We start from the raw sequence: 26,915 nt of genomic DNA, 5'->3' as shown, positions 1-26,915 counted from the left end.
GAGCAGCAGATGATGGATTATGTAGCAAATGCGGTAAACCCATTATTAAGCGGAAAACAGTGCTGCTGCTGAAGCTCAAAATTCCAGTGGCCCTGGCTTTGAGTGACTCCTATCAATTAATCCCTGGAAAGGCTTGTTTCTTCTTTATCTCTCTTCACTATTACCACACCCTTGCCTTCTGGCAGGGGCACGCCAAGGTCAGCATTAACCGTTCTGGGGAAGTTGTTTGAGAAAGCTGAGTTTATTGAGTGGCAGGAAGAAGGCCAGCAGGGTTGCATTCAGATGCAGAGGCCTGATCCTTTTGACCCCTGAGGCCTCGCTGTGATAGCCAGGAGAGCGAGAAACAGAGCGTGATTCATGGAGATGGCCCGGAATAGGGAATACTGTGTGGAGACTCATTTTGATGCTCACAAATGGCCAGAGACAGGAGCTCCAAAGGATGAAGGCCACCAAGTGGGGGACCAGCCTGGTGAAAGTTTTCCGAAAATGACAACCTCCGTCTTCTTGGAGTTTAACTTAAGACAATTGGAGGAAATCCAGTCTCCAATTGCTAGCATGCCTTTTTGGAAGCGTTCGGCCACCTTTTCTCCATCATTGTTGATGGATAGCACTAACTGAGTGTCATCTGCATAGGAGGTAAGGCTCATCCCGTGCGATTTGATGACTTTGGATAGGTCCGACACATAGATGTTAAAAAGTGTCGGACTCAGGGATGAGCCTTGAGGAACCCCACAGGGCAGAGACAGGCTAGCCGACTGGAAAGGTCCTAGCGTAACAGCCTGTGTTCTGCCAGATAGAAATGAGGCAAGAAGGTTCTTTGCTGCCTGTTGGATGCCCATCTTTTCGACACGGTCGATCAAAATAATGTGATCGACCGTGTCGAAAGCAGCAGATAGGTCCAGTAACACGAGCACTGCTGTTCCTCCCTGATCTCAGATGACTCTAATATCCTCGGCGGCTTTAATCAGGGCTGTTTCTGTGCCGTGAAATTTACGGAACCCAAATTGGGTATTGTCCAACTGATGATGATCTTCGATGAATACAGACAGTTGTTGATTCATCGCTTTCTCAGCCACCTTTGCCAGGAATGGAAGGCTGGCTATAGGTCTATAGTTTTTTAAGTCATTTTTATCTAGATGCGACTTTTTTAACAGAGGTTTTAAAAGGGTGTTTTTTAGTGGGTCTGGGTAAATCCCTCTTCTGAACATGGTGTTACATACTTGTGTGATTACAGTTATTAGGGAGTCCATGATCGGGGGGAGAATTTTAAATGGACATGGGTCCAAGGCTGATCCTGTTTTTATGGATGTAATAATATCCATTATTTGTGACTCGGTGAGTTCTTTAAACTGAGTTAACAAGAATTCCGGTGGGATGGTACAGGTGGGACGTGTTGGAACAAAGGTCTTGGACGAAAAGGTTTGATAGATGTGATTGACTTTTGTGAAAAAGAAATTTGCCAGTGCGTCACAGAGGAGTTGAGAGGGCAGAGGGGCCAGGTCGGGCGTTTTGCCTGCTAATTGCTTTGTTATATCATGGAGTTGTTTGTTGGAGTTCTTAGCATTCTCGATTTGTTCACTAAAAAAAGTGGCCCCAGAAATCATTTTTTTATATATGAGAAGCATCTCCTTGTAACAGGATTTGCTTTCTAGGTCGTAGGATTTCCGCCAGTGTCTCTCACTATTCCTACAGAGTTGCTTCTGTTTCCTAAGGTTCTCTGTAAACCATGGCGCGGAGGGTGTTATCCTATTTCTGGTGACTGTTTTCAATGGGACCAGTAGATTAGTTGCGTGGCCTAGCCATTCCAGGTATTGATTAGTAGCTGTATTTGAATCGGAGGATATAATGGGACAAGTGCTATCCAATAAAGTTTTTAAGTGTGCGTTGTTTATATCCTTCCAAGCCTTGAAGGGTTTGCGACTAGGAACCATCGCACTATATATGGATTTTGAAAAAAAAAATCAAAGATATAAATTAGGGAGAACTGAGAAACGTTCACATTGGTCTTAGTATAGAGTTGTATTGAACAATCACTTACTATATGGTATTACACAAACACAAGTGCTATCCTCGCCACTGATCACCAATGTTAGAAATGGGGTTTCTGTTTGGCAGAGGTATGCACCCTGTCAAACCACTCTAGTCAGGATCAGCTAGATACACACTAGAAGATAACCTGTGCTAACTCCCTGGTAGCTTGGCACAGAGCAGTCAGATTTTTTTAAAGAGGCAATGTGTAAAGTATGTGTGCAAAACACACACACAGTAACATAATGAAAACACCACAAAAAGACTCCACACAGGTTTAGAGAGATAGACACAAATTTTATAAATACACCAATGCTAAAATGGCAAAAATCCAATGTATAAAAGTTGAGTTTTGAATTTTGAAAGAATAAAGAGTCCTACTGCTTAGAGGCGAGTAGAGCTTTCAAGGGTTACTTGAGGTCATGCTGGAACAGGGCAAAGTGAACAGTTCAAGCTGACCCCAGTGGAGTGAGGCCCGGGTAACAGAGTATCATGAAATTTGGTGTCGATGTCACTCCCGCAGTCGGGGGGATGTGTTTATGTCACACATGCATTGAGGGTGATGCGTAGGTTTCCGCAGACGTATGTCGGAGCCGCAATTAATTGATTCCAAAGCCCATGCATAGGGTTTCTCCATGCTTTTCGAAGGGATGCGTCCTTCAGTGGTGGCTATGCAGTGGGCTGAGTGCTGCTTTGATACAGATGCTTCTGGTTTCTGCACACTTGTCTAAGGGTTGCGTCAATCTTCCATCTGTGGTAGTGGTTCTGCATTAGTCAATGTGGCGGTGCCTGTGGTGATGGGCCCCAAAAGTGATGCCTTGATTCTACTCTTGCAACAGGGTCCATGCGTTGGTTCTGATTCCAGCTGAGATTGACATTTTAGTTAAAAATATATTTCTCCAAAACTCTTCACTAGATTTTGTTTGTTTCGTGTCTAAAAATTCATAAAAATATAAACTCTGTTTTTATAAATTTGTGTTAGATTTCTTTTGTGTGGTGTGACTTTCTGATTTCCTTGTTTGGTGAGTCTAAAAGCTTTACACTTGTTCCTTTGTTTAAGCCTTGCTGCTCAAAGCCACAAATCCCCAGGGTTCAGCAAGAGGTTTCACACACGTGCTTGACTGGACCCAAGATGGTTTTGTGAATGTATTACACTTCAAGGTCACACTACACACCATATAATACACCACAATCCTCACAATCGAAGCCTGGAAGCGCAGTGTCCATTCTATGCCTGTCTGTGCCTTCCAATTCTCCGGCCTCAGCCTAAATCCAGTTATGGGCCACAGATTTATTATGCTATTTTGTATCTTTCCAAAGTTGTTACCAAGACCATTTGTTAGGTCTCTTCTAATGACAGATAGATTTATGTTGAAAACCTACTGTGAACAATAATAATATTTACAGTGGGATTTGGGTTAGCCTTCTTTTGCTTGCTTCCAAATCAATTATATCCTTACTCTTCTTGTGCTTCTCTCTCCCCTGAAGAAAAGCTTGTTTACCATCCTTTTGATAGGATGACGTGTATCACTGCCACACCACTCTTGCATTGCGTTCTTTTGGGAAAAAAATGTTTTGCTTTTCTTTTTTGGAGGGCTGGTCACTTACATTTGCTACCGCGCCATTTAATCCCTGTGCTTTTACGCACTTTTTTAAATGTTTGTACTATTGCAAGATTGCAACCTCCCACCTTGGCAGAGTAAACAAAACGTGAAAAAAATACAAGCCCAAAAAATAGCCACCCTGTTGTGAAGCATGTGCACATATGTCATCATGCTCCAGCAGACCATTTCTGTAGCTGCTGTTCTGCATTGGTAAGCAAGTACTTTTCTTTTCGCAGATTGAGAATAGCATACACAACAAGCATTTACAATGCAATGGTTTCGCCTTTGCAAAAGCTAGAGCTATTGGCATTGCTCACGACATTATTATTTTTTTTTTTTTTTTTTTTTTTAAACATAAATAAATGGCATTGTCATTTACAATGCCAATAGCAGGGCAGGAGAGCAAGCACAAGCAACGAGGGGGCAGGACAGCATGCACAAGCAACGAGGGGGCAGGACAGCAAGCACAAGCAATGATGAGGGGGGGAGGGACAGCAAGCACGAGCAACGGGGGGCAGGGGAGCAAGCACAGCCAGGGGGCAGGGAAGCAAGCACAGCCAGGGGGGCAGGGAAGCAAGCACAGCCAGGGGGCAGGGAAGCAAGCACAGCTAGGAGGCAGTGAAGCAAGCACAGGACGGGCTGCAACTCTGCCTGGGCTGCCGCCATTCTCACTGCCTGCATCTGTTGGTACACCTGAGTGAGACCATACTTAATACATGCCTCCACTGACACACTTGAGTGAGACAACCCTGAATGCATGAATCCACTGTCATATCAAATCTTTGAGTAAATCAGCTATAGACGGATCCTAACTTGAACAGACCCCTGGGGTAGCCAGATGCTGTGATTTACATGTGGAAGCAATAAGATATGGCAGATTTAGTGAGACTGGCAGCCTGCATTGTACGTGCAATTGTCCTTGCATGCTGCACACACAGGCTCCCTGAAGCCAGGGTTCATTCCTCCAGTCTGTGGTATACATCCACAGAAATGTACATTCAGATGACAGTCACGACAACCTGTCTCATTCACTGTTCAAAAAGATTACTTGTCACTTGAAGCAACTGTGGAGTGGGAGGCAACATAACGGTTTGGCATTTCACATTACTGGCAAATAAGCCTGTAAACCATGTGAAACATACTAAACGAACACCAACTGCATCAAAAGCGGTGCCTGCTTCCAGGAGTCAGTGGTTTGGCATCAAGACACCACCTAGTACCAATCATTTTATGCAAACACCCTTTCGACGCATCCGAATAAACTTCGACCATTATAAAGCAAGGATTATAAAGCAAGGAGAGAGTGCTTCACAGCTCACACATCATAACACATACAAAAAAAAGAGTCCAGATAGATAGAGACACAGCGTAAAGGCAGATTGAGAGATAGACTAGAATGTTGGACAAGCATGCAGGCAGATGGGTAAACAGGTTTTTGGACATAAGAAACAGAGAGACAGGCAGATATAAAGGCACACAATTGACATACTGGCATATAGGTAGGTAGGGAAATAAGGAGGGACAGAGGCAGTCAGAAAATAGTCAGACAGGGAAAGAAGTAGGCCATAGGAAGACAGACAGACAGATGGAGACAGAGGGACATGGAGACGGGAACGAAGACAGACACAAGGAGAGAGGGACTGACAGGTAAACATGCAGCTATATATACAGGTAAGGAGACAAGCAGGTATGTAGGCTAGCACTTCAGTTAAATATACCGACAGACAGCCAAGTACGATGCATCTAGATAGACAGGCAGAGAAAGAGGAAACTTAAAGGCAACTAGACAGGAAAAACATATTGGCATATATGTAGGTAATGCAGCGGGCAGGTAGAAAGACACGTAGCCCTAAGTCAGCCAGGCAGTGAGTTAGACAGACAGAAGGACAGACACACTCAATCTACAGAGTAAGCTATGGGCAGACAGGTACACAGAATACCGACAGATTGCACCCTGCGCCCAGCTCCTCGTGTAAGTGCCTTATAAACACTGAAGCCCGAGCGATGACGTTGTGACAGGCCAGAGCTGCACTCGGACCCTGCGATGTACACATCTCAGCCACCACTCGCACACACTGGAAACAGGGCGGGGCCACTTAGTTAACAATGAATTCCTATCTGTTCGTCATTTACACCACAGGCTAAGCGCAAGACTCCCAACCAAATTCGATTAGTCGTGCGAGGCAGAAAATACTCGATAGACTACCCCCCACTGTGACCAGAAGCAGCAGCAGACTAGGAGCACAGCCGGCGACTGCACAATACTATCCTCCGTGCATACTCCGACCCCCAACCTGGCCCACTCGGAGGACACATCCCCTGTCCAGAAAACAGTGACCAAACACAGCCCTGGGGCAGAATCATCACGACTGGAACCCATGGTGCACTATGACCTCTCCCCCCCCAAAACAACACACAGGCCGTGTCCCCCCACCCCCACCATTCCTGAATACAATGTGTGTTATTGAACCTCAGTGCACACCCTTTCCCTAAGTGCTTCCTGAGTGCTCACGGCCGACCTTCCCTCAGAACACATTTCTGCCCTGGGCACCTACTGTAAACCCCTTTGTGTAAATAGGAAAATGGTCCTCGCGGCACACGCCCTGAGTACACAATGCATCCGTCAGGTGAGGGACATCAAAGCAATTAGGCATCTAGATATCCACCCTCCACTCTTTGAGCTCTTGTCGCACGCTCTGGTCTTCAATGCGCACTCGGGCCAGAGCTTCCCTCAGTACACGCTCTGCCTCCGGCCTAAGCTCGGCCGGGAGCCGGGCCTGAAGAACCCAGCACGAGGGCAGGTGGGTGCAGCAGTACTGTGGGAAGGAAACGAGTGCACGGGGGAGAGAAGAGGAGGAGAAAACACTGCACGAAACCTGCAGCGAGAGAGAGCGAGAGAGAAAAGCAAGAGAGATGGACCCGAAGGGAAAACAATACCCAACAAGCATTTACAAGTGGGACACGGACAGCGGGAGGGGGGGGGCAGGAACGGGAAGACGGACAGCGGGAGGAGGGTGCAGGAACGAACGGGCACACGGAAAGCACTCACCTGGACCTGGACTTCCTCCGGCGGCGGTCGGCCTTGGAATGACGAAAAGAAACTTCGACGAACAAAAAAATAAACCCCGCCCACCGCCGCACTGACGTCCTAAAAGGGGCCAAATGAGAAAGATTCTCAGAAACGCCCACGAGTCGCCTCGCAGAATGACGGACGCCTCTGTTTCCCAATGGCTAGCGTCCATTTATGGAGCTAGCCAATGGGAAACAGAGGCGGGACGAACATCCATACTGGTAAACAAAAGTTTTCGCCTGTGCGAACCGCTGCTTGCGCAGCTTTTCGCCAGGCGAAACCTAAAAACCACTGGAAAAGCCAAAATGTCAAGTAATGCCACTGAAGGGATTATATCTATTGGCTTGCTCAATGCTTGTTTCATGTATCCCACTGATGCTGGTTGTTTAAACACAATATCCACTTGTATATGTTGAGACTCCCCTCGCGCCTACATGCTTTGTGATTCATTTTTCAAAATCAGTTCTGTCCCTTATAGCTACTAGCTCTAGTTTATACGAAGATTGTGATGCCCAGTACATGAACTTCAAATAATTGAATCTTTCCTGCTCCCCCAGTTTATAGAATTGCTTTCAATTTGCAAATTCTTCTTTCCAGGCATTATGAGCCTCTCCAATTGAGCTGCTGCCATGTGAATGGGCGTTAAAGAGGACAGAGAGCGGCCAGTCCTCTTTGATGAGCTACTGCAGCCCAAACTGGCTACGTGACTGTGGTATTGTTTTTGTGCTATACTTCCTTTTGGAAGCCTTCCAAATTCATACAGTTCTACTTGTGTGAGGAATGCCTTAGTATCTCAATGACCACTCCGGGAGATCTCGGAGGATCTCCCCGCCCGAAAAAAATTGTTGTAGAATTTTGGACAGAGCAGAATAATATTTCTTCAATGTGTGTCAGGAGAGCTTGAAATATATACAGAATTCTGGATTGAACTCATATTAATGGCTGCTCTGCGACCCAGCCATGAGACATAAAGATGTTTCCACTTCCATCATTTCAGGTCTTTTTTTGTATCTCTTCTGTCATGAGGGATATGTTGGTCCCGATAGTTCATGTATTCAAAGTGTGATATAAACTCCTGATTGTTTCCATCATCTCTGCACTATTTAAAAGGGTGCAGTAGCCGTGAATCCTGCTCCAGACCTAATGGCATTAACCCTGACTTGACTTGTGTGAGTTTCATTGGCAGTCTGATAGCTTACCAAATGTTCTCATCAGGTCAAAAGGGGTGGGCGCTATCTATGCGGCTCCATCACAGAAATTAGGACATTATCCACAACGAATGATATGTTGTGATCAACCCCTCCAAAATGCACTCCATTTACCTATTCCGACTGCCTCAATGCCACTGCTCTGGGCATTGCTCTGGATTCTATGGCTTAAACGGAAAGTAGGAGGCATTAGAAACCTATGTATTAAGCCTCTATTGGTTTGGAAATCTCTGGGAACACTCCATTCGTTGCTATCCTAGCATCAAGCCTGGGGTATGAAGCCATTGCCATCCTAATCCAGATGTCTCCCATGTAAAACCTCCTTCAAACTTTCTAAAAAAAATATCCAACTCACCCTCGTGAATACTTTTTCAGCATCTAGTGCGAGAATTGGTATTGGTATCGGTATCTTTTTATTACCCTTTGGACCAGGTAAACGGCACAAAAATACAGGGTGACCTAGAAAAGGCGGATCTCTGACTCCCCAATATTACTGCTTTCAGCACGTCCATTGTCTGTTGTGTAATTGTGTAGTGTGTAGTCCCGAGTAGTCTCGATTATTGGCTCCATTATCTGTTGCCTGAGTTCTGTAGTAAATACCTCCTCAGTCTCCAGTTCCAAGCTGCAAGGGTGGTCTGAGGTGCTCTAAAGGTCAGTGGCAGGTGGTACAAATATTGTCATAGATCCTATCTTTCCGTTGGTCACCAGATCAATAATTCACTAGAGATGAAGATCATGTTCATGAGGTAATTTGTCCTATGCCATACGAGAAGAGTGTGTAGTACCTGACTGTCAGATTCAAAGTCTAGACTGCATCCACCAATTCCATGTCTCCCAGCTGCTCAATTGTTTCATACAACATTGCTGGTGCAGCCAATCTATTAGTACTTGATCTCTCCATAGTCTCTGCCATTACTCAATTTACAGTACCCCACCACACATAATAATCCTAGCCTCTGTAAAATCTCACAATTTTTGCGGAATTAATACCATGAACCTGTTCTGCCCCTGGTTTTGAAAGTATATAGTTTTATTTAACAAATACGTACCTCCATTGGTTATCTGAGAGGACCTCACAAATCTTTATAGGTGATGTGTTTCTCAATAGAATTACTACCTCACAATGTTTGTGTTCAGCTGTTGCATGCATTTAGATAGTGGGGTGTTTTGTGGTAAATCTTCCCACGTCTCCTGATTTAAAGGGCGTCTATTGTTGTTCTTCCTTTAATCTCACATGTACTCTAGCTCTTTTCGCAGGGCAATTAAGTCCCCTCACATTGTATGCAAGTACTTGAATACCCCCATTAATGTAATATATTTCCACTTTCTCTTGACCTGTGTTAATCTTTTGTTAATCCATCCTTCCTTCTGCTCTCTGCTACACCCCACTCAAAAATCCATTTATGCTATATGTTCTAGGACATATAGCATAAACAACTTGTCTGAAACATTATAATATATGATCCTTTTGCCCAAAAGAATGTCTTATGGGTTTCCTTTACACTGGACCATTGTACCTAGGTCCTTGTTAAAACAATCAAAGTTCACTTAGGAGCTACCATTTTATTGGTCACTTTCATTCATCTCAACAGTCATTGTCCTTTAAGACTCTGAATGTATCAGGTTAACTGTTTCATTTACAGGCCGTGTTCTCCACCTCCAGGAGAATGCGTATTCAGATCTCATCACACTTTCTTTCTATTCAGAGATCTTCGTCTTCTTGCTGATCATTGTCTCTGCCATTTTCCTACTCCTTTTGTTATGGTCACTTATTTCTACCTGTGAGGTTGCTACAAGTCTTCCTGTCGCAATTTGGACACCAACATTCGCTTCTTCACTGAAATTTTATGGTTATTCCCATCCTTGCATTCAAACTGTATTCCAGAGGAAACCATCCAATGAAATTCTATGTTTTGTCCTGTCATCTCTTCCATTAATGGATTCAGAAACTTCGGTTAAGTCTAGGTGGATTGGGCAAAGTCTTGCAGGAATGTAACCTTATATCCCTGGACGTTTGGTGTCATATGGGTTCTGTGATTCTTAACCTCAGAAAGTTCTGCTTTCAGATCTGCCTTTCTCTTCCAACTCAAATCCTAAAGGAGGGAATGAATATCATACATGTATTTCCTTACGTGTCATCACTGTGATGGTGTCTGTCTCTTGTGCATTCCGATTCCTATGTGGACTGATTTTAACTAATGTGTCCAATCGGAGATTTTTTCCCATGCTGCTCCTTGTATTTTAAATTCATCCACGTCTTGGTGGTGGGTGGAACGCTTTCTTACCTGAACTACTATACCATCATGCCTCAGACCCATTTTATTTGTTTCTTCTGGTGGGAATCCCTCTTTTTGTTAGATCCTCTACTTGTATACTGTTATAAGGTTGTCATCTTTGAGTGTGTATTGGGCATCACTTAGGTCTGTTCATAGCTATTGAATCATGTTGCATTGATCTCTGCAGTTGCTATGCAGGTTCGTTTTACTTCTTGTTTGCACTGTTAGACTCCTGATATTTATGCTAATGCAGCATCAGAGGCTAGAATCTCCAGGTGTGTTATGGGCTGTCTGGCTTCCTCCCTTCTGTCTCTCATCCTCACTGCCCAGCCATGGCAGTCTCTTTGTGCCCCACTGTTCAATCCTCTGAGTTTTTCATCTTCTAGTAGTGAGTCCAAATGTGCTCCACAGGTTCCCTTAGCCATTGCTTGGGTATTTGTTACACATTGAACTACTTTTCATACTTTTGGGGGCTTAGGCAACCCCACAATCCAAAGCATTTTAAAGCTGTCGCTGCATCTTGGTCGCCTGGCCCCAACCCTTTTCCCAACTGAGCTTTAGTAAACACCAGCAGGTCTAAATACAACACAACTAATATTGAATCTATCCAATGTGGTCTCTCCCAGGCATGCTCCTTCTCTTGCTAGATACAGAGAAGGTGCTTGATAGTACTGATTGGTCCTTTCCATGGAGATTCCTGGAGAAATCAAGATTGGGTACCATCATTCAGACTTATTTCTAGTTATCTATGTACATCCTTAGTGAGGTTATAGATAAATGCATTACCTACCAATTGTTCTCTTTAGAGGCACAAGAAAAGAGGTTTCCCCTATTTCAGCTTCTATGATATTCAAGTCCATATTTTCACCACAGATAAAGTTACATAAGCCGGTGGGGCCCATGGATGCTTATTCCAAGGACGTCCAGTTGAAACCGGTTCTCAGTTGCCATCTAGCCCTGGCTGTCATTTTCTGACTGCCATTAGGCATTCATGAAGTGCAGCGCCCGAGTGATCCCTCCTCAGCCAGATTGCAGCAAAATCCGGAAGAGTTCATGATCCCAGAAGAAGCTACGGAAGTGAGTGTTCCCAAGCCGGAGTGCATTGAGCCTTTAAAATGACTGGTGATCTACACATCTGTGAGAGTCCGAATCAGCCTTCCATTCATATAAAGGTAGAAGAATAGAGGATAACAAAATCGGGTTATGCTAGTAACGCCCAATATTACTAAAAGGACGGTATAAATGAAGTGCTTTACAAAAATTAATTATTGTTCTGATGGTAAGAAATGCACAACATGCAAAACAACAATCGGTATGTACATTCCAAAAGGTTTCAAACATTTTTAATGCTGAAGTATCCTGGATGTTTTGGGGTAATTCTCTGGTCAGGGTGAGGGGGACTCAGGCCTGCATGTGCCAAACTATTGAGGCGCAGCATGTTTCTGTGTAAGCGGAGTGTGGGTCTCTTAGAGTCTGGGGAGTAGACACACATGAGTGAGGGGGCTGGCATAAAGGGAGACGATGCCCTGGCCAGGAGGGGACCTAGGCGGAAATGGGACATGCCCATTGTGAAAGTGGGCCTCAACCTCCTTAGAAAAAGTTTGGGCACCAACAGTTATTATTATTATTTTTTTTTGTTTACATGTTAGGCACTGAATGTTCGTAATTCTTGGAGTGAGAAGCTATGGGTCCACCAGCAGTAAATTATGGATGATATATGCTAAGGAAAAATGAATACCATACTGCGTGTCAAAGGGAACAGGTCTGAAAAAATTTAGGCCCCATTCCGAAACTTCATCAAAGATGTTGGCCACCGTTATGGAGGGTCAGATTATACAGATCAAGCACCTATTAACCCAGTTCTCCTGCTGCGTCTTCTTCAGAAGCTGACTGAAATTAATGTAGTTATTCATCGATGTATTTGTATTTGATACCTTTTCAATTCCCTTGGGTGTTTGCCAATTATAGTCGATTGTGCTCTGTATTTCTTTTCTTCATTTCTCCCCACTAATCCAGAAAACCTGTGCATTACCCATATAGCAGTGCCCGGAGCTTGGAGCTATATGAGACAGGTCTCCGTGCAAAGCTCACAGGGCTGCGCTCCACCAAAGAGACTGGTGTGATTGCAATTGGGCCCATCAAAGACACCTCCCAACCAACTGTTAAAACTCTGCTCTTGAAACGTGAATGGCCTCAGAAGCAAGGTGGGGGAATCGGACTTTAACTCTTTTTTTTAAAACTTCAATATGGTCAAGAAACCTGGGCTGAGGACCCCACACCGATCATAGGCTTCAAGGAGTATCAACAAAAATCAAAAGAGGGCAGAGCTGCAGGAGGTCATTCAATTTACATTGCAACTGACCTTCTAAAGCTACAAGACCGAGTAGACCTTGGCCTGGCATGGGTAAAATGCCTCAAACTCTCCTCACATCGGGACCCAGGATCACAACCCAAAACTGGTGATGCTAATCTACTAATGTGCAGTGTCTATATCCATCCTAGTCAGAAGAACAAACTTGACCACATTGCTTCATTAGTAACAATCCTAAAGTCACTTTAAATGACATTTCCTCAATACAAAATTATATTGTCGGGAGATTTTAACATGTATTTACTACAAATTCCATACAATCCCATCAACAGTTCTCCGCGACAACCATGAAGCAACTACTCCCGGTAATAATAAACCATCAAAAAGCTGATTGCTATTGGAAATAATGTACAACCGCGCTAGAGGAAATTGGCCTATGCTCACTCAACTGCCCCCTTCCACAAGGTCAACCAGCTGCATTCACAAGGATTTGAAACAAAACTAACTCCGCCTTGGATTATACATTCATGGACTCAGAGATTTTCGATAAAATCCTGTGCTATTGCATAAAACCCAGAGTAGACGGCGACCATTTACCCCAGCAGGTCGAGCTTCTACTACATCCACAAAGAGTCCCTCAAAGCAACAACCTAATTGTCCACCCTTGTGCTTACAATCGAAAACACTTGGCGTGGAATGGAAGGATGGCAGCTACAATAATGAATTGCATAACCATGTTCACTTTCCAATTAACTGCAATTCAACAGGGGACGTGGACTAACTGGGAATTTCTTATAGCTGGACTCATTATCAACTGGCCAGCCACTCGCCCACAATCTCTCAACTTATCAATTCTCTGGTCAGGGTGAGGGGGACTCTGGCCTGTATGTACCAAACTATTGAGGCGCAGCATGTTTCTCTGTAAGCGGAGTGAAGGTCTTTTAGAGTCTGGGGAATACACATACATGAGTTTACTGCAGCACTTTGGAGAAAAAAAAACAGAGCTACCAACAAGGAAATTAGGCAGCTGCAAAAAGAAATTCAATACCTAGCCACTCCTTCACAGACCAATTTACGGCACTGGGGTGCTCCTACAAAAAGGCAATCTGGTCAGCCAAAAAAACACACCAGGAAAACATATGGATTAAACTGCTGCACACAAGTAAAACAAAATACAGTAAACAGGTCTGGACAGAAATAAATACACTCCCAAACTGTAGGTTTTGCCAATATAACGCTGGAATTTCAGAATCAGACTGGATTACGTACATCGCAGCAGCCCGCCCAGTAGCGCAATTGGGAAAGGCATAACCACAAAGGGTCTTCCGCCCACAGCAAGCCCACCAGAGGGAAACTGGCTAAAGGAATTGCAGGTTGGTCAACCCTTAAAGAAACTGAGACCAGATGGGGCACCGGAACCAAACGTCTCCCCAATGCCATATTCAAGTACGATCATGTCTTGTTGCCATCGTATCTTACTCCCTATTTAATTTGGCATTTACCACCAATGCAATTCCAGCATCATGGAGAGATAGTGTCCTCCACCCCATCTTCATATCAGGCTCATGGTCAAACCCAGCGAACTACAAATTAATCGCTCTGATCGATGTCAAAGCTAAACTTTACTCCGCTAACCTTTTAAAAGAACGGGAAGCATGGGCATTAGCCGAAAACATTATCCTGGCTACCCAAATGGGGCTCAGGGCTGGCATGAGCACAACCACCAATCTCCTGGCCCCTACTCCCCTGATTGAAAAGGCAAACCACAAGGCCTCCAACTTATATATCTGCTTTGTCGATTTAAAAGCAGCCTTCAACACGGTCTCAAGGGCCCTTCTTTGGGAAATGATGGGCAGTTGGGGTGTACCTCCAAACCTGCTGAAAGCCATCATTGAACTATACTCAGATACCTGGGTACAAACCAAAATAGGTAAGGTAATAGAACAACCAAAAAGATCCCCACATATATAGGCCTAAAACAAGGATGTGTCCTTGCCCCTTGGAAGTCTTGGAAGCCCTGCTATCAAAAGTTTCGAGTGATCCACCAAAACTCGCAAACAGACCAGGGCGCAGTTTGTAATACGCAGATGACATTGTTTTATGCAGCCAGACTCCCATTGGCCTGCAGTGCCAAATAACTGCTCTCCATAGTATTACTGAATCTTCAGGCCTGAAGCTAAACCACAGCAAAACTAAAGTCAACTGTTTTCTGCCAAAAAATAGACCGCAAAATATAAAATTTTATTGGAAAGTTGCTGGGAACAAGATCAAACAGTTCAGCACCTATGAATATCTAGGGGTGGAAAGTGACTCCAGATTCAATTTCAAAAAGCATCTTGCACAACGAAGGGCCCTAGCTAATAAGCTATTCTTCGCTTTCAATCTAATAAAAAAAAAAAAAGATGCGGAGCTCGTCTCAGTCATACTTACTGCAAATCATCTGAGCGAAATTCCTACCTACGGTTCAGAATTTTTTAACGGCAAAGCTGTAACGACTCTCAATCTTCCACAGTCCGTCCTGTGCAAACGCATCTTTTACCTACCATAACACATTTCTCAAGCACAAGTGCGTCTGGAATTCGGACTTTCTCACCAGCTCCCGGTGAGGATGGCCGCTATAATTAAACTGTGCTGGAAGATGAGAGCTACCCTACCCGAATCTTTGGCCGCTTTGTGTTGGACTGAAATGGAAAGCCAGCATACTAATAAAAATGACTGGCCAACAGTGCTCTGTCAGGCTTTGATATATCTTAACCTTTCACGAGGCCTGGGAGCTAAATATCAGCTTTACAGCATTTTGAAAAATCGCCAACAAAGCAGCTAAGCTAAAATCTTGGTCCCTTGACAAAGCAGAAATGGACGGAAAAATGCATGACTGGGCAGTCTTACAATCTTATAGCCCCAACCATATCTTATGTGCCATATCTCTCAAACCATCTAGCATCGATTTTCAATAGTTCGAATAGGAGCTTTCGCTTCAAAAGATCAGGTCCCGCCATGGAAACAAACATGGCTGAACTCTCTTTGACGTTTATGTAGCCAATTCAATGAAAGCCTATTACGTTTCCTGTGCATTTGCCCCGTAGTTAACCAACTAAGACAGAAATTACTTCACCCTACTTTTCGGGTTCCCAAGCTAAGATTCTGCCGCTGGGGACTACTGACATTACTTAATAGCGAATCAATCCAAATTTCTTGCTGGGCTGCTAAGTTCCTACTACAAGTGAATAAATTATTAACAGTACACTCTTCCATGTTAGACAATAAATTTCCCCCCAACCCGGGCTCGGACATTATAGATAAAGTAACTGGAACTTGTTAGTTCTTCGAGGCGGATATATCCTATTACCACCCAATATATAGCCCTTATCAATCAAGAGGCTCCAGTGTCTTAACCTCTTCTGAACACACCTACCTTCGCCTAGCCTGCACATTTTTTGAGACCTCTCAAGCAGAAGTTGGTACAAATCCACCTGCAGATGCCAGGAGTATCTGGGCACGGTGCACTTTAATGGACTATTTATTGGTTATAATGTATGAGGTCATCCTTTTGGTACAGCATGACGCATTTAACAATGAGCTACTTTTTATTCACAATTATTTTTTTTAGTAATAACCTCTGTCTAATTCCGTTTTGTGGCTTACATTTGTTATGATTTTAATTAATCTACAAATAAATGACTTACTAACTTATCCCCGTTCTACAAACTGCTCAATAAAATGCTGCATTCATTGCACTGTTCGTGGGATGAAGTGAAATGTTTTACCTCTGTACCACCAATCAGTCTGATCAAGTAATGAGGGGAAAAAAGGGAGCTCCAGCACACCTTATAATCCCTAGAGGGAAGTATCATGATTAACTCACGCATCAGGAAGAACAGGCAACACATAACGAGTGCCTTATTGTGCATTTGAAACCTCAATATACGTGGAGCGAGGCGTTTTCATACTTTTACTAATGCGACAGAGTTCTTTATTTGCATAGTAGATAACCCGTGAAAGGGATACCGACACACTGGTCTGACTTCTGGGTGTTAAACCCCCTGAAAACCAAGCTTGCTAGTTCCTCTGAGTTGATGCTACTAGACCAGAAATACACAACTGATAAACCGCACAATATTTAAAAAAATCTATGGCTGGCAGGTGTTGAAATTAATAATAGATTAAGACAATGAAGGCTTTCTTTCAATTTGTGGCGCAAAGAGAAACACATTTTTTTCATTCCAGTTTTGCACTTGCACACATTACCAGTATATGAGTCCGATTATTATTCAAGCCAGATTTTCTTGTTCCAGCAATTTCTACCCGAAGCTACTTGAGGAATTGTGTGTGCTAAAAACGATGCAGCATGGATAATAAAGTGAAAAACCGGGTGCAAATACCGTTTGGTCACATAACTCCCATTACTGACTGCAAAAGTTATGGTGAATGTGATTCAGGGCGTAAACAGTGTTAGTACTGGAGAGATTTTGCATGATTACTGTCCAACACAGGACTTCTATCTTGATTAATCGATTTCTAACCGCGGAAAATATAAGTGATCATGTGAAAAAAGTTAACATTCTTTTTAGAGATGGGTTTCGCGCTCTTAACGCCCGGTTCACCACTTCCACCACAGATTCCCTCACCACCACCTTTTAACAGTGCCCCTCAAGTCTCCATAACCACTCTTTTTCAGATGAATTTACATCGTTATATAGCGCCACTCATACTAGTGTATGGTGTCAGAGCACTTTGCATCACACACACATTACACATAGACAATCATACGTGTGCAAATCAGTATATAGGAAATGTTACATAAGCCAGAGCACTACAAGGTGGAGGAGTGACATGTCATCCAGACTGGTAGGCAGAAAATTTTAAGAGTGCTTGGTCTGGAGAAGCACAAACTCAAAAGTGAAAACGGAACACCATAGCCGGTTCTCTTTAATAATGATAATAATAATAATAGATTTTCACCCAAATAAACCCTTTTTGCTACATTCATCTATGCTCTAAGTTTGAGAGTATGCATGCATTTCTTTGATGACAGATAATAATTCACTGTTTTATATTAGGATTTTAATTTATAAACTGCAGGTAACAAAAGCATGTCTCTTAGAAAAGCAGTCACCCACGGAACCTTTTTACATTATATGCACTTTGTGATCTGCAGGGTACACGTTCTTTACAGCAGGCTTATTAATTCTCTATGCTATTTTATGAACAGTCAAAACCTCAACAAGACAAAACTCCAATCTTTTACCAGGAAGAACACTAATTACTGGAGTTATCTTGACATTTTTATCGGGAAATTGCTGGCGGCAAGGAACGGGCAGCAGGTGGTTTTAAAAATTACAAACACGGCGCCTCCTGAAGTCAGCACCGGGTGCGGTGGCACCGGTCGCACCACCCTAGAGCTGGGCCTTATTCTTTTACCAGCTTCAAAAACAAAACTGTATCCTTTTTTGGCAAAAAAAGAAGCCATTATGCCCAACTCTTCTCTAGACAAATACATCATCCTTCCTTTATGTACCACATCCATTTGTTTGGGAAGTAAAATGTTGTGGTATCAAACAGTGCTAGTATACTGTGCAAGTTCTAACTTGGAAAAGGGGACCTAATGTGGAGTAGGAATTTTAAATAACCAAGCTTGCAATGTTTACAAAGAATAGCTCGAATTGTCAGTAGGATCACTAGAATGCACGTTCCACATATGGAATGTTAGATCTACATTTGGGTTGCAGTATGCGTTGTAACGTAATAAGTAAGTGAGACTCTCATCTCTGTGCTAAGGTGCTTAGATTAGTTTCTTAATAGAGGCATTCTGAAGTCAGAAAGCGAAAGTAAGAAGGAAATTATTCCACTAATCATTTGTCATATCTTATTACAAGTGAGCAGCGCAGGGACGTAACGCAGGCCCCTACAGCGCTGGGGAGCCCCTATTCAACTTGGGGCCAATGTATATCTGTGAGTATGAAATACCATGGCCGGACTGGGAACAGCAACCAGCCTTAGCAATCTGCTCGGAAGGGCCCCGGTAGCGGGGGCTGGGGTGCTAGTGAGAAGCACCGCTACTGCTTTTGTCTTAGGGGGGCAGCACTGCTGAAAAACAGGCCTCCAGTAACACAACCGGCCCCCACCCTTCTTGCCCACTGGGAAATTACCCGGGCGGGCGTTACGACAAGTTCGGCCCTGAGGGAGACTTAGGGGCCCCTTATCACATTTTGTATTATGCCCCTGGACCAGCAATGCTTCAGCACATGTAGGCTTGCCCTCTGGGTCTAAGGTCTCCCTTCTACAGCCTCCCCTTCACCAAGGACGGCCTCTCAGACCCTGCTTTGCCAGCTCCATTGGCTCCCGATACGGAAGCGCGTACAGTTCAAGGTGCACTGTATCATTCACAAGGCCTTGTCTAACTCCGGCCCTAGTTATCTGGCAGATAAATGTATGTGTGCCTAGAATCAAACGGGCCAGGCAAGGTGGGAAGGCTATATCTTATTTGGGTCCCTGCCACTGGAACAAGCTCCCTGCACAACTAAGACAATGCACAGAACATCTCCCTTCCAGGAAACAGCTTAAGACCTTTCTGTTTACCTCCGACCCTTAGTTGTTAGGTCCCTTCTCACTCAGCCCGTCCATAGCGCAGAGATATATAAAATATATCTATAGATATAAATAAATAAATAAATAAATATGGGAGTGAGTCATGCACCACATGGCTTTAAGCGAACCGCCACCCAAGCTCACACACCGGGTTGAGCTATTGCGCAATCACACCTGGGTGCTGACATATATTCAAACTAAACCCCCCTCTAACCAAATTCCGAGAGACCCCACTCAACCAAATCCTAATGGCATCTTTTGATTCACAAAGCAACCTCTACACAATAACTGCAAGGGAAGTAACTCACTGTTATTACTTATTGTACAGATTATCCATTAGAAAAGGTTCGAAAGGATTGAGAGTGAGAAAATAAATTTCAAATGTTACTTTTATCCGAATCGCATCATTCAATGATATCCAAAGTAAACAAAGAAAAAATAGATGCTGTCAACAGGGAATTAACACATAGGTGACCAGTGAAGTGACACGTGATTATTGTGCTAAAAAATGTGAACAATATATACAGTGCAGGCATATGTACAATTTGGCATATGTACAGTTTGGGAGGTCAGAGGTTTAATGATACAGTGAATCCTATCCTTAGTCTGAAGGAGTCCTGCAATCTCTGAGCTTAGATGTACGTCGACGTTTCGACCCTAGCGGTGCCCCAGTGGGTGGTCACATCGGGTCTTCCTCAGGATGGGGCCGGGGGTGGGCGGTGTCGCCTTAAGATGACAGCCCTAGGACGGCCTGAAGAATAACTGACTCATGCCAGATGGAAGACGGTACTTCGGCCCGTCTCCCCCCCATTTGAATCAGTTTCGCGCACAAACAGTGGCAACGAATTCCCTCTTCTACAAGCCAAAGACTTTCTTGACCTTTAGAGGTGGTGACTCAACCATCCATACCTACAAGGCCAGCATTCTTCGGGCCGTCTATTTTTATTTGTATTTCCTTACTACGTGTTTAGAGCATCAATTATTAACAGTTCTTACCCGACAGAACCATTTTTGTTCACATATATACTTACCCAGGTTCTGAGGGACACAGGGTTACCCCGTTCTGAATATTCATCTTTTGATTCACAGCTAAAGAGCCTTTAAATGCGCTCTTAGGCTCTCTTAAATCGGATAAGACTTGCAGGCGTTGGTTGAAAAAAACTGAACTGAAGGAACAATATTGAAATGCTCACCTAACATGAACCTCGGATGCCACTTCCATTAAATCTCCGTCCACGTTCCAAGGGAATACTGCCTCTGTGGAAAGTGCATGTAAATCCTTGTTTCCTCCTTCATAATCTCCGCAGCGAGCACCCTCCGTGCTTGGACACAGCTTCACTTCCTGAACGGAGTGGGTTTCCACAAAAGAAAAATCAAACTGAAAAAAAGACAGAATTGTGTTCAAATGACTCCCAAATACGACCGGCACTAAATATCAGCGCACTCATTTCGAAATAGTTTCTACTCCGATAAAACGTCCAACAGCATTTTAACAGCAGGGCAAAGGTATTTAAAGTCTACAATAAACCCGCTGTACTTCCCTTGCAGCAGACAAGTGAGACGTCTTCAGATTAAAAAAGAGCACAGCACAAGGAGGTTTGACCTGTTTCACATTGCACTGAGCCAGTCCTTCTCAATGAGGGGTTGGAGCAGGGACTTCTCCATCAAGAAAGAATGCAACAATTGAGGCCAAACTGTAAATGTCATCACTTTAAAGACAATATGCATATATTTGCTAAATATTGTATAAGCAGTTTTGAAGAGGAACTAAAGAACATGAGCTTGCCAAAGTGAGCACAACTGCTATTTCTCCACACCATCAAATCATGTGTCAGTGAGAATACTGTGCGTCTGATATAGACCAGTGACTGCATATGAGGCAAATATACTGATGCCAGGAGCAGTGCCCACCAGGGGGGAAAAAATCACCATAAAACCTGTGCCACGAGCAATGTTCTCTCTAATTTTTTACCTCTGTGTGTGGCAGTGTAACATCTGTGCGCTGCAGCCAAAGCTATGTGCGCGAAGAACCTGTCTGCGCGTGTGGGTGCAGCGACAACTATCAAGTACAGATTGTGTGAGTATCCATGTTAATCGCAGCACCATTCATGTGCTGCAATTAACATGAATACTTTCTCAGAGGCAAACAATATGCCCCGCACAGGGAGGGCCTTAGCGCTGGTGGCAGCCTGTGCAACAACGTTTGTCGGCGACCCCCATGACCACCTCTGCCAGTGATTCCCTCACTATTACCCTTCAACAGTGCCCCTCAAGTCTCCATTACCACACTCTCTGAGATGCATTTAATTAGGTTTATAGCGCTGCTCATACCAGTGTAAGGTGTCAGAGCACTTTACATCACACACACATTGCACAGAGACAATCATATGTGTGTAAATCAATGTACAGTAAATGTTACATCAGACAGAGGAATACAAGGTGTAGGAGTCACATGTCATTCATACTGGTGGACAGTATAGTTTAAGAGTGCTTGGTCTGGAGAAGCGCAAACTCAGAATTTTAAACATAATACCATAGTTGGTGGTTACATTTAATATTAAGAATAGTTTTGTTTTTTTACAGAAATTAACCTATTTGGCAAGGTTAGAATAATGAAAGGCTGGGAGGAAAAGCATAAGGCTATAATAATAATATATTTGGCAGTTTGCATGCAGCTCCTTGATGACAGTTATTAACTCACAGTTGTATATTAGGATTTTAACTTATACACTGCAAGGAACACAAGGATCTCTCTGACAAAAGCACTGACCGCTTTACGCTATATGCACTTTGTGATCTGCACGATACACGTACTTTGCATCAGGCATATTAACCCACTGTGCTACTTTTGGTTGCGTCAAAACTTCCACTAAACGAAACTCTGATCTCACTCCATGACCCAAATACCTAAACCACCACCTCTCCTTTTACACACTGACCAGACATCTCCGCACCACCCATCTGGCCCTGGCCACTGTCCCACGGATCTGCAGATGCTTTTTTTGGACGGTGCTAGCATCTCGGTTGCAACACCCCTGCAGGGCGGTGTTTCTTGGAGCTGCAGCATGCAGTGATTCTGAAAGCACACGTGTGCTAGTAGACTTGCAGCATTTCTTTTTGTAACAGAGAGGGCCAGATTGTGCGCAGGCGGGCACCTTACAGGGAACAGTGATGTTGACCCTCACTTGTTGGGGCTGCCCCTTATTGCTCGTGCCTTGAAGGCACCACCACTCCTTACCTAGGAAGATTGCATTGAGAGAGTGCACTGAGGCACAGTGACCTGCATTTTGAGCACTGTGCTAAAGGAGGCAAGCACTGGCTGAAGGTCCTGATCCCAAATCCACCTTTTGTCTACTATGTAGTCAGTGATGTAAGCAGGGGAGTAGTTGTTGATGTTAATATTCCATGTCATTTGTGAGTTGTGAATGCAGTCTTGGCTTTTTCTTTTTTTGCTTCGGATACTCCTATGTGCAGGCCAGCATTAACACAGGCAAAAATAACATTACAAGCAGAAAAATAAAAAGCAAGAACCGTAACAGCTGTTCACGCATGAGATTGGAGCCGTGATTTCTGCGTGCATGGTCTCATCAGTGATGGTTAGTCACTGGAGGTAAAGTGTGACACCATCATTGTCATGTTTAATGTTAATTGTAAGTTCACCAGCAATTAATAAGGGTCACATTCCATTTTTGTGAAATTATGTTCAGCCTTCAACATCTCCGGCTAAAGTTTCTTCGTTTGCACACCCTTGCAGGCCGGTGTTTCTTGAAGCTGCAGCGTGCAGCGATTCTACAAGCATACGTGTGCTTGTAGACTTGCTGCATTTCTTTTTGTTACAGAGCGGACCAGATTGTGTGCACTCTAGTACCAAAAGAAATGCAGAAAGTCAACAAGCACACGTGTGCTTTCAGAAACCCCTGAAAGCACATGAGGTGCTTTTAAACTTGCTGCCTGTTTGTCATTTGTTAAAAGGGCGCGGCTCCCGGGAATATTGAATGCCTTTGTTAAAGTAATCGTGTTAATTGCAGCGCATGATGGTCGCTGTGATTAACATGAATACTTTGACAAGGGCACACAATCTGCCTTTTTAACAAAAGAAATGCAGCAAGTGCAGGAGGCACTTGCTGCTGAACTTACCTGTGCGCGCTTCAAACACCACACTGCGCGCTTGAGGAGAGATAGGTGCGCTCCTGCACATGCACGCATGTTACAGGGAACAGTGGCCAGGAGTAACAATAATAGATGTAACTACTGTGCGAGGACACAGCCCTCACTGAGGTTGCAATCTCACTTAACAGATCAAAATGTCTGTTACACAAAATGACACGCCAGCAGATTTGATGATATTATATGCCAGGGCACTGTCATCATATGACAGGGACCAGCCAATAAATAGGAGTGTTTGTCAATATTCAGAATTACTAGCTGTTGCAGTGTTCATCTAAAGTATTTAATAGTGTTGCTCACATAGGATACAGTTCAGCCCAATTGGCAGGGTGATCACTGATGTTCGATAGACCTCAATGGTTGCAAGAAAGGATATGGCTGGAGGGAGTGTCACTGCCAGTCTGCCACATAAGTCCATTCTTTACAACCATGTGTGTTTTTTTAATGTTCAGCCGAAAGTCCTAAGCATTCCATTTGTTCATGTTTAACTCACTATTTCATTACTTCTGGAACCTTTCTTGGGCGGAGTACGATGTTTAGGTCGAGCCTGGGCATCGCATGCGTTGCTTGGCGAGGCATGCTGTATTCAACGTTGGACTTGAAGCTCCGCCCACTCACTCTCCACCCATATTTTTCATTGATTGCGTCATTGTCCTTTGTGAATGCTGGCTTCTGATTCATTAATAGGCTTGTTAGTCCCTCCTTAGTACCACCTTCTCTTCATTTGTAACCTCCCATGAGGACTGGCCCTTTTACTTCTGTTGTTACACGGTATGTCTTATTTAGTCTGTAAGCACTATTTTCTTTAATGAGTGTCTCCTACTGCAGGCAAGAAATACTTACTTGCAACATTCAGCGCACCATATGCGCTTTCACTTTCCAAACAGCCGGGGACAATGGCGGCCCCTACTATGACGTGAAATAGGTCTCGCATTTACATGAGTTTGACCTATTGACATTGTAAATGACAATGCCATTTATTTATGTGTTCATTTTCCAAACAGAGAAATAAAATCCAATGCTAATAACTCAAACTCTCACAAATGCATGACCTATTGCATTGCAAATGCTTGTTTAGTTCCCTGTCGTGGTCACTGATCTGTGCCTCCTAGACTTTTGGCCGCAAGAAATTACCTTCTCCTCCTAATCTTTACCCAGGACCTCCTTGTACATGAAAAAGATGGAGGTATGGAACAGATCCATTCTGGTTCAAGAGCATGGATATGGCCGGATTCTCTGAACTTGTGCTCCTGCTCAGGCCCTGGTTCAGTACTGCCTTCCTTGAGAGTATCCATCAATGCGGCTCCTCCGATACCACATGGTGCAATATCTGGATTCGGTAGTTTCACCAGGGTTCTGCGTTTTAATTACCTGCCACCTCTCTAAAGCAACACATCTACCACCGGATATATATTGTTCGTTTTGAGAACAGTAGTCCATAATCTTGAGATTCCCATTTCAAAAGGGCCCCACACCACTTCCGGGTTTAATGAGGGTGACTACAGACAGTACTTTTACAGATTTAACCTGCTTCAGAGTGTCTATCAGAGAGGTCTGTGATTTTTTTGCACCATTGTGTGTTGTCATTTTACACTCTTCCCAGTTTATCTCGGAACAAAGGAGAGGTTCCGGAGGTTTACCCTTCTATTATTCACATAAAAAGTAAAAGGACAGAAAAGAGCTGTGAGCAGCTATTTATCGGAGGGGCATCATCACAGTTTGAAAAGCCCAATGATGCAGTCTCTGACTAAATCACCCTGAAATGCCTTTGGTAGGAAACCGGACCATAACCTCACCCGAGGAACACCTCAATTTGAAAAGTGCATGAAAAAGCCCAGAAGGGCCAAGAGAACTTGGTGCGAGCTCTAGTATGAGCCTCCAATGGGCACCTTGGGTTGGAGACATAGTTGAGCAAGTCTAAAAAATCCTTAGAGCAAACAAAGTACAAGACACTAGGAGCACCATGCGAACCACAATTAAGTGCAATAAAAAGTTAAGAAGTACTTTTAGGAGCCCATGGAATTCATACCTCTTCATGAGAAAACAAATCTCTTGTTAGGAAGAGCTCTCTGAAATTGTCATCAAGAGAAACAAGCATTGACAAAGCCAGGAGGTCTGGCTTTGTTCGCCATCCTTATGACTTTGGCAATTCTTGTTTTGTTCTCTCATGGTTGTTGCAAAACGTTATTGCTGGGGATGCTGCCCGGCCCTGATCAATCTAAAAATCTTTGAGCAAAGGAAAAACTATTTCTTTTTTTACTCAAAAGGCACACATTGCAATAGTAGACCCTAGTACTAAAGGGAACTACTTGGTGTGTGGATGTGCTCTTTGTGAAAGGGAACCATGTTTTAAGTCTTAGTGAAGTCAGACAACAGCTAAAGGGGCTGCGCGTGAAAGAAACATGTGGATGACTTACAAAGTTAGATAGATAGATAGATAGATAGATAGATAGATAGATAGATAGATAGATAGACATACAGACAGGTAGACAGACATGTAGATAGATACACAGGTGGACCAGTAGATAGACACACAGAGAGGAAGATTGATAGCTAAGGTTGAAAACACAGATGTAATGTTATATTGATTTGTATAGCCCACTTATCACCCGAGAGGTTAGCAAGGCGCTTGGGCAGGTGTGTAAGTTTGTGGTCCCCAAGGTGCTCATACGAACAGCCAGATCTTTAGCTTTTTGCAGAATTCAAGAAGTGAGGAGGAGGCTCTGATGTCTTGAGGGAGGTCGTTCCAATGTCGTGGTTGCGATGTAGTAGAATGAGCGACCTCCAGTTTGGTTTTGTGGATACGGGAATGTGTGCGAGTGTGGCAGAGCATAGATGTCTGGTGGATTGGTGAAAGTGTATGTGGCTTTTCAGGTATTTTGGTCCTGTGTTATGTAGTGCTTTGTATGTATGTGTGTGTGAGAAGTTTGAATTAGCTGCACTTGTAAATGGGGAGCCAGTAAAGCTTCCTGAGGTGCGGAGTGATGTGGGTGCGGCATGGAAGGTCAAGTATAATTATTGCAGCAGTGTTCTGGATAGAATGGAGTCTGCGTAAGAGTTGTTTGGAGAGAGTGTTGCTGTGGTCCAGCCTGCTGTGATGAGTGCTTACATGATAGTACGTCTGGTGTTCTGAGGCAACCATCTGAAGATTTTTTGCAGCATGCATAGGATGTGGAAGCAGGAGGTGCACACTGCATTGACTTGAGACATCATGTTGAGGTTGTTTAGGATGGTTATTTTATCCGTCAGGAAAGAGAATGAGTTTGGTGGCATTGGCGTAGGAGAGGACGGTGATGTCTTGTGATCATATGATGTTGGCGAACAGTGTCATGTATATGTTGAAAGGCTGGCACTCAGGGATGATCCCTGTGGGACTCCGCATATCAATATCTTGTTCTCTGATGTGAAGGGTGGCAGACTGACCCTTTGGGTTCTGCCCGTGAGCAAGGAACAGATCCATTTATGGGCAAAACTTTGTATGCCAATTTTGTGAAGTCTTCTGATGAAGGTGTTAAAGGCCACAGCGAGGTAGAGCAGGATGAGGGCCACTCTTTCTCATTGGTCCAGGATGATCTGAATGTCATCAGTGGCCACGATGAGTGCTGTTTCTGTGCTGTTGTTCTGTCTGAATCCTGATTGGGTGTTGTCTAGAAGATGGTGAAG

General features: G+C 43.9%; 1 protein-coding gene across 1 annotated transcript in view; it reads right to left on the bottom strand.

The window, feature by feature from the left end:
* CERKL (CERK like autophagy regulator) overlaps nucleotides 1–26,915 on the bottom strand; it is a 514,456-nt gene that overhangs the window by 70,316 nt on the left and 417,225 nt on the right. The window contains exon 12 of the mRNA XM_078681475.1: nucleotides 20,279–20,463. Within this exon, the coding sequence (XP_078537601.1) occupies nucleotides 20,279–20,463 (185 nt within the window). The remainder of the gene's footprint in view (nucleotides 1–20,278; nucleotides 20,464–26,915) is intronic.

Source organism: Lissotriton helveticus, chromosome 3_1, assembly GCF_964261635.1.
Source record: "Lissotriton helveticus chromosome 3_1, aLisHel1.1, whole genome shotgun sequence".
NCBI classification, from domain to species: domain Eukaryota; kingdom Metazoa; phylum Chordata; class Amphibia; order Caudata; family Salamandridae; genus Lissotriton; species Lissotriton helveticus.
This window is presented reverse-complemented; position numbering and strand designations above follow the sequence as displayed.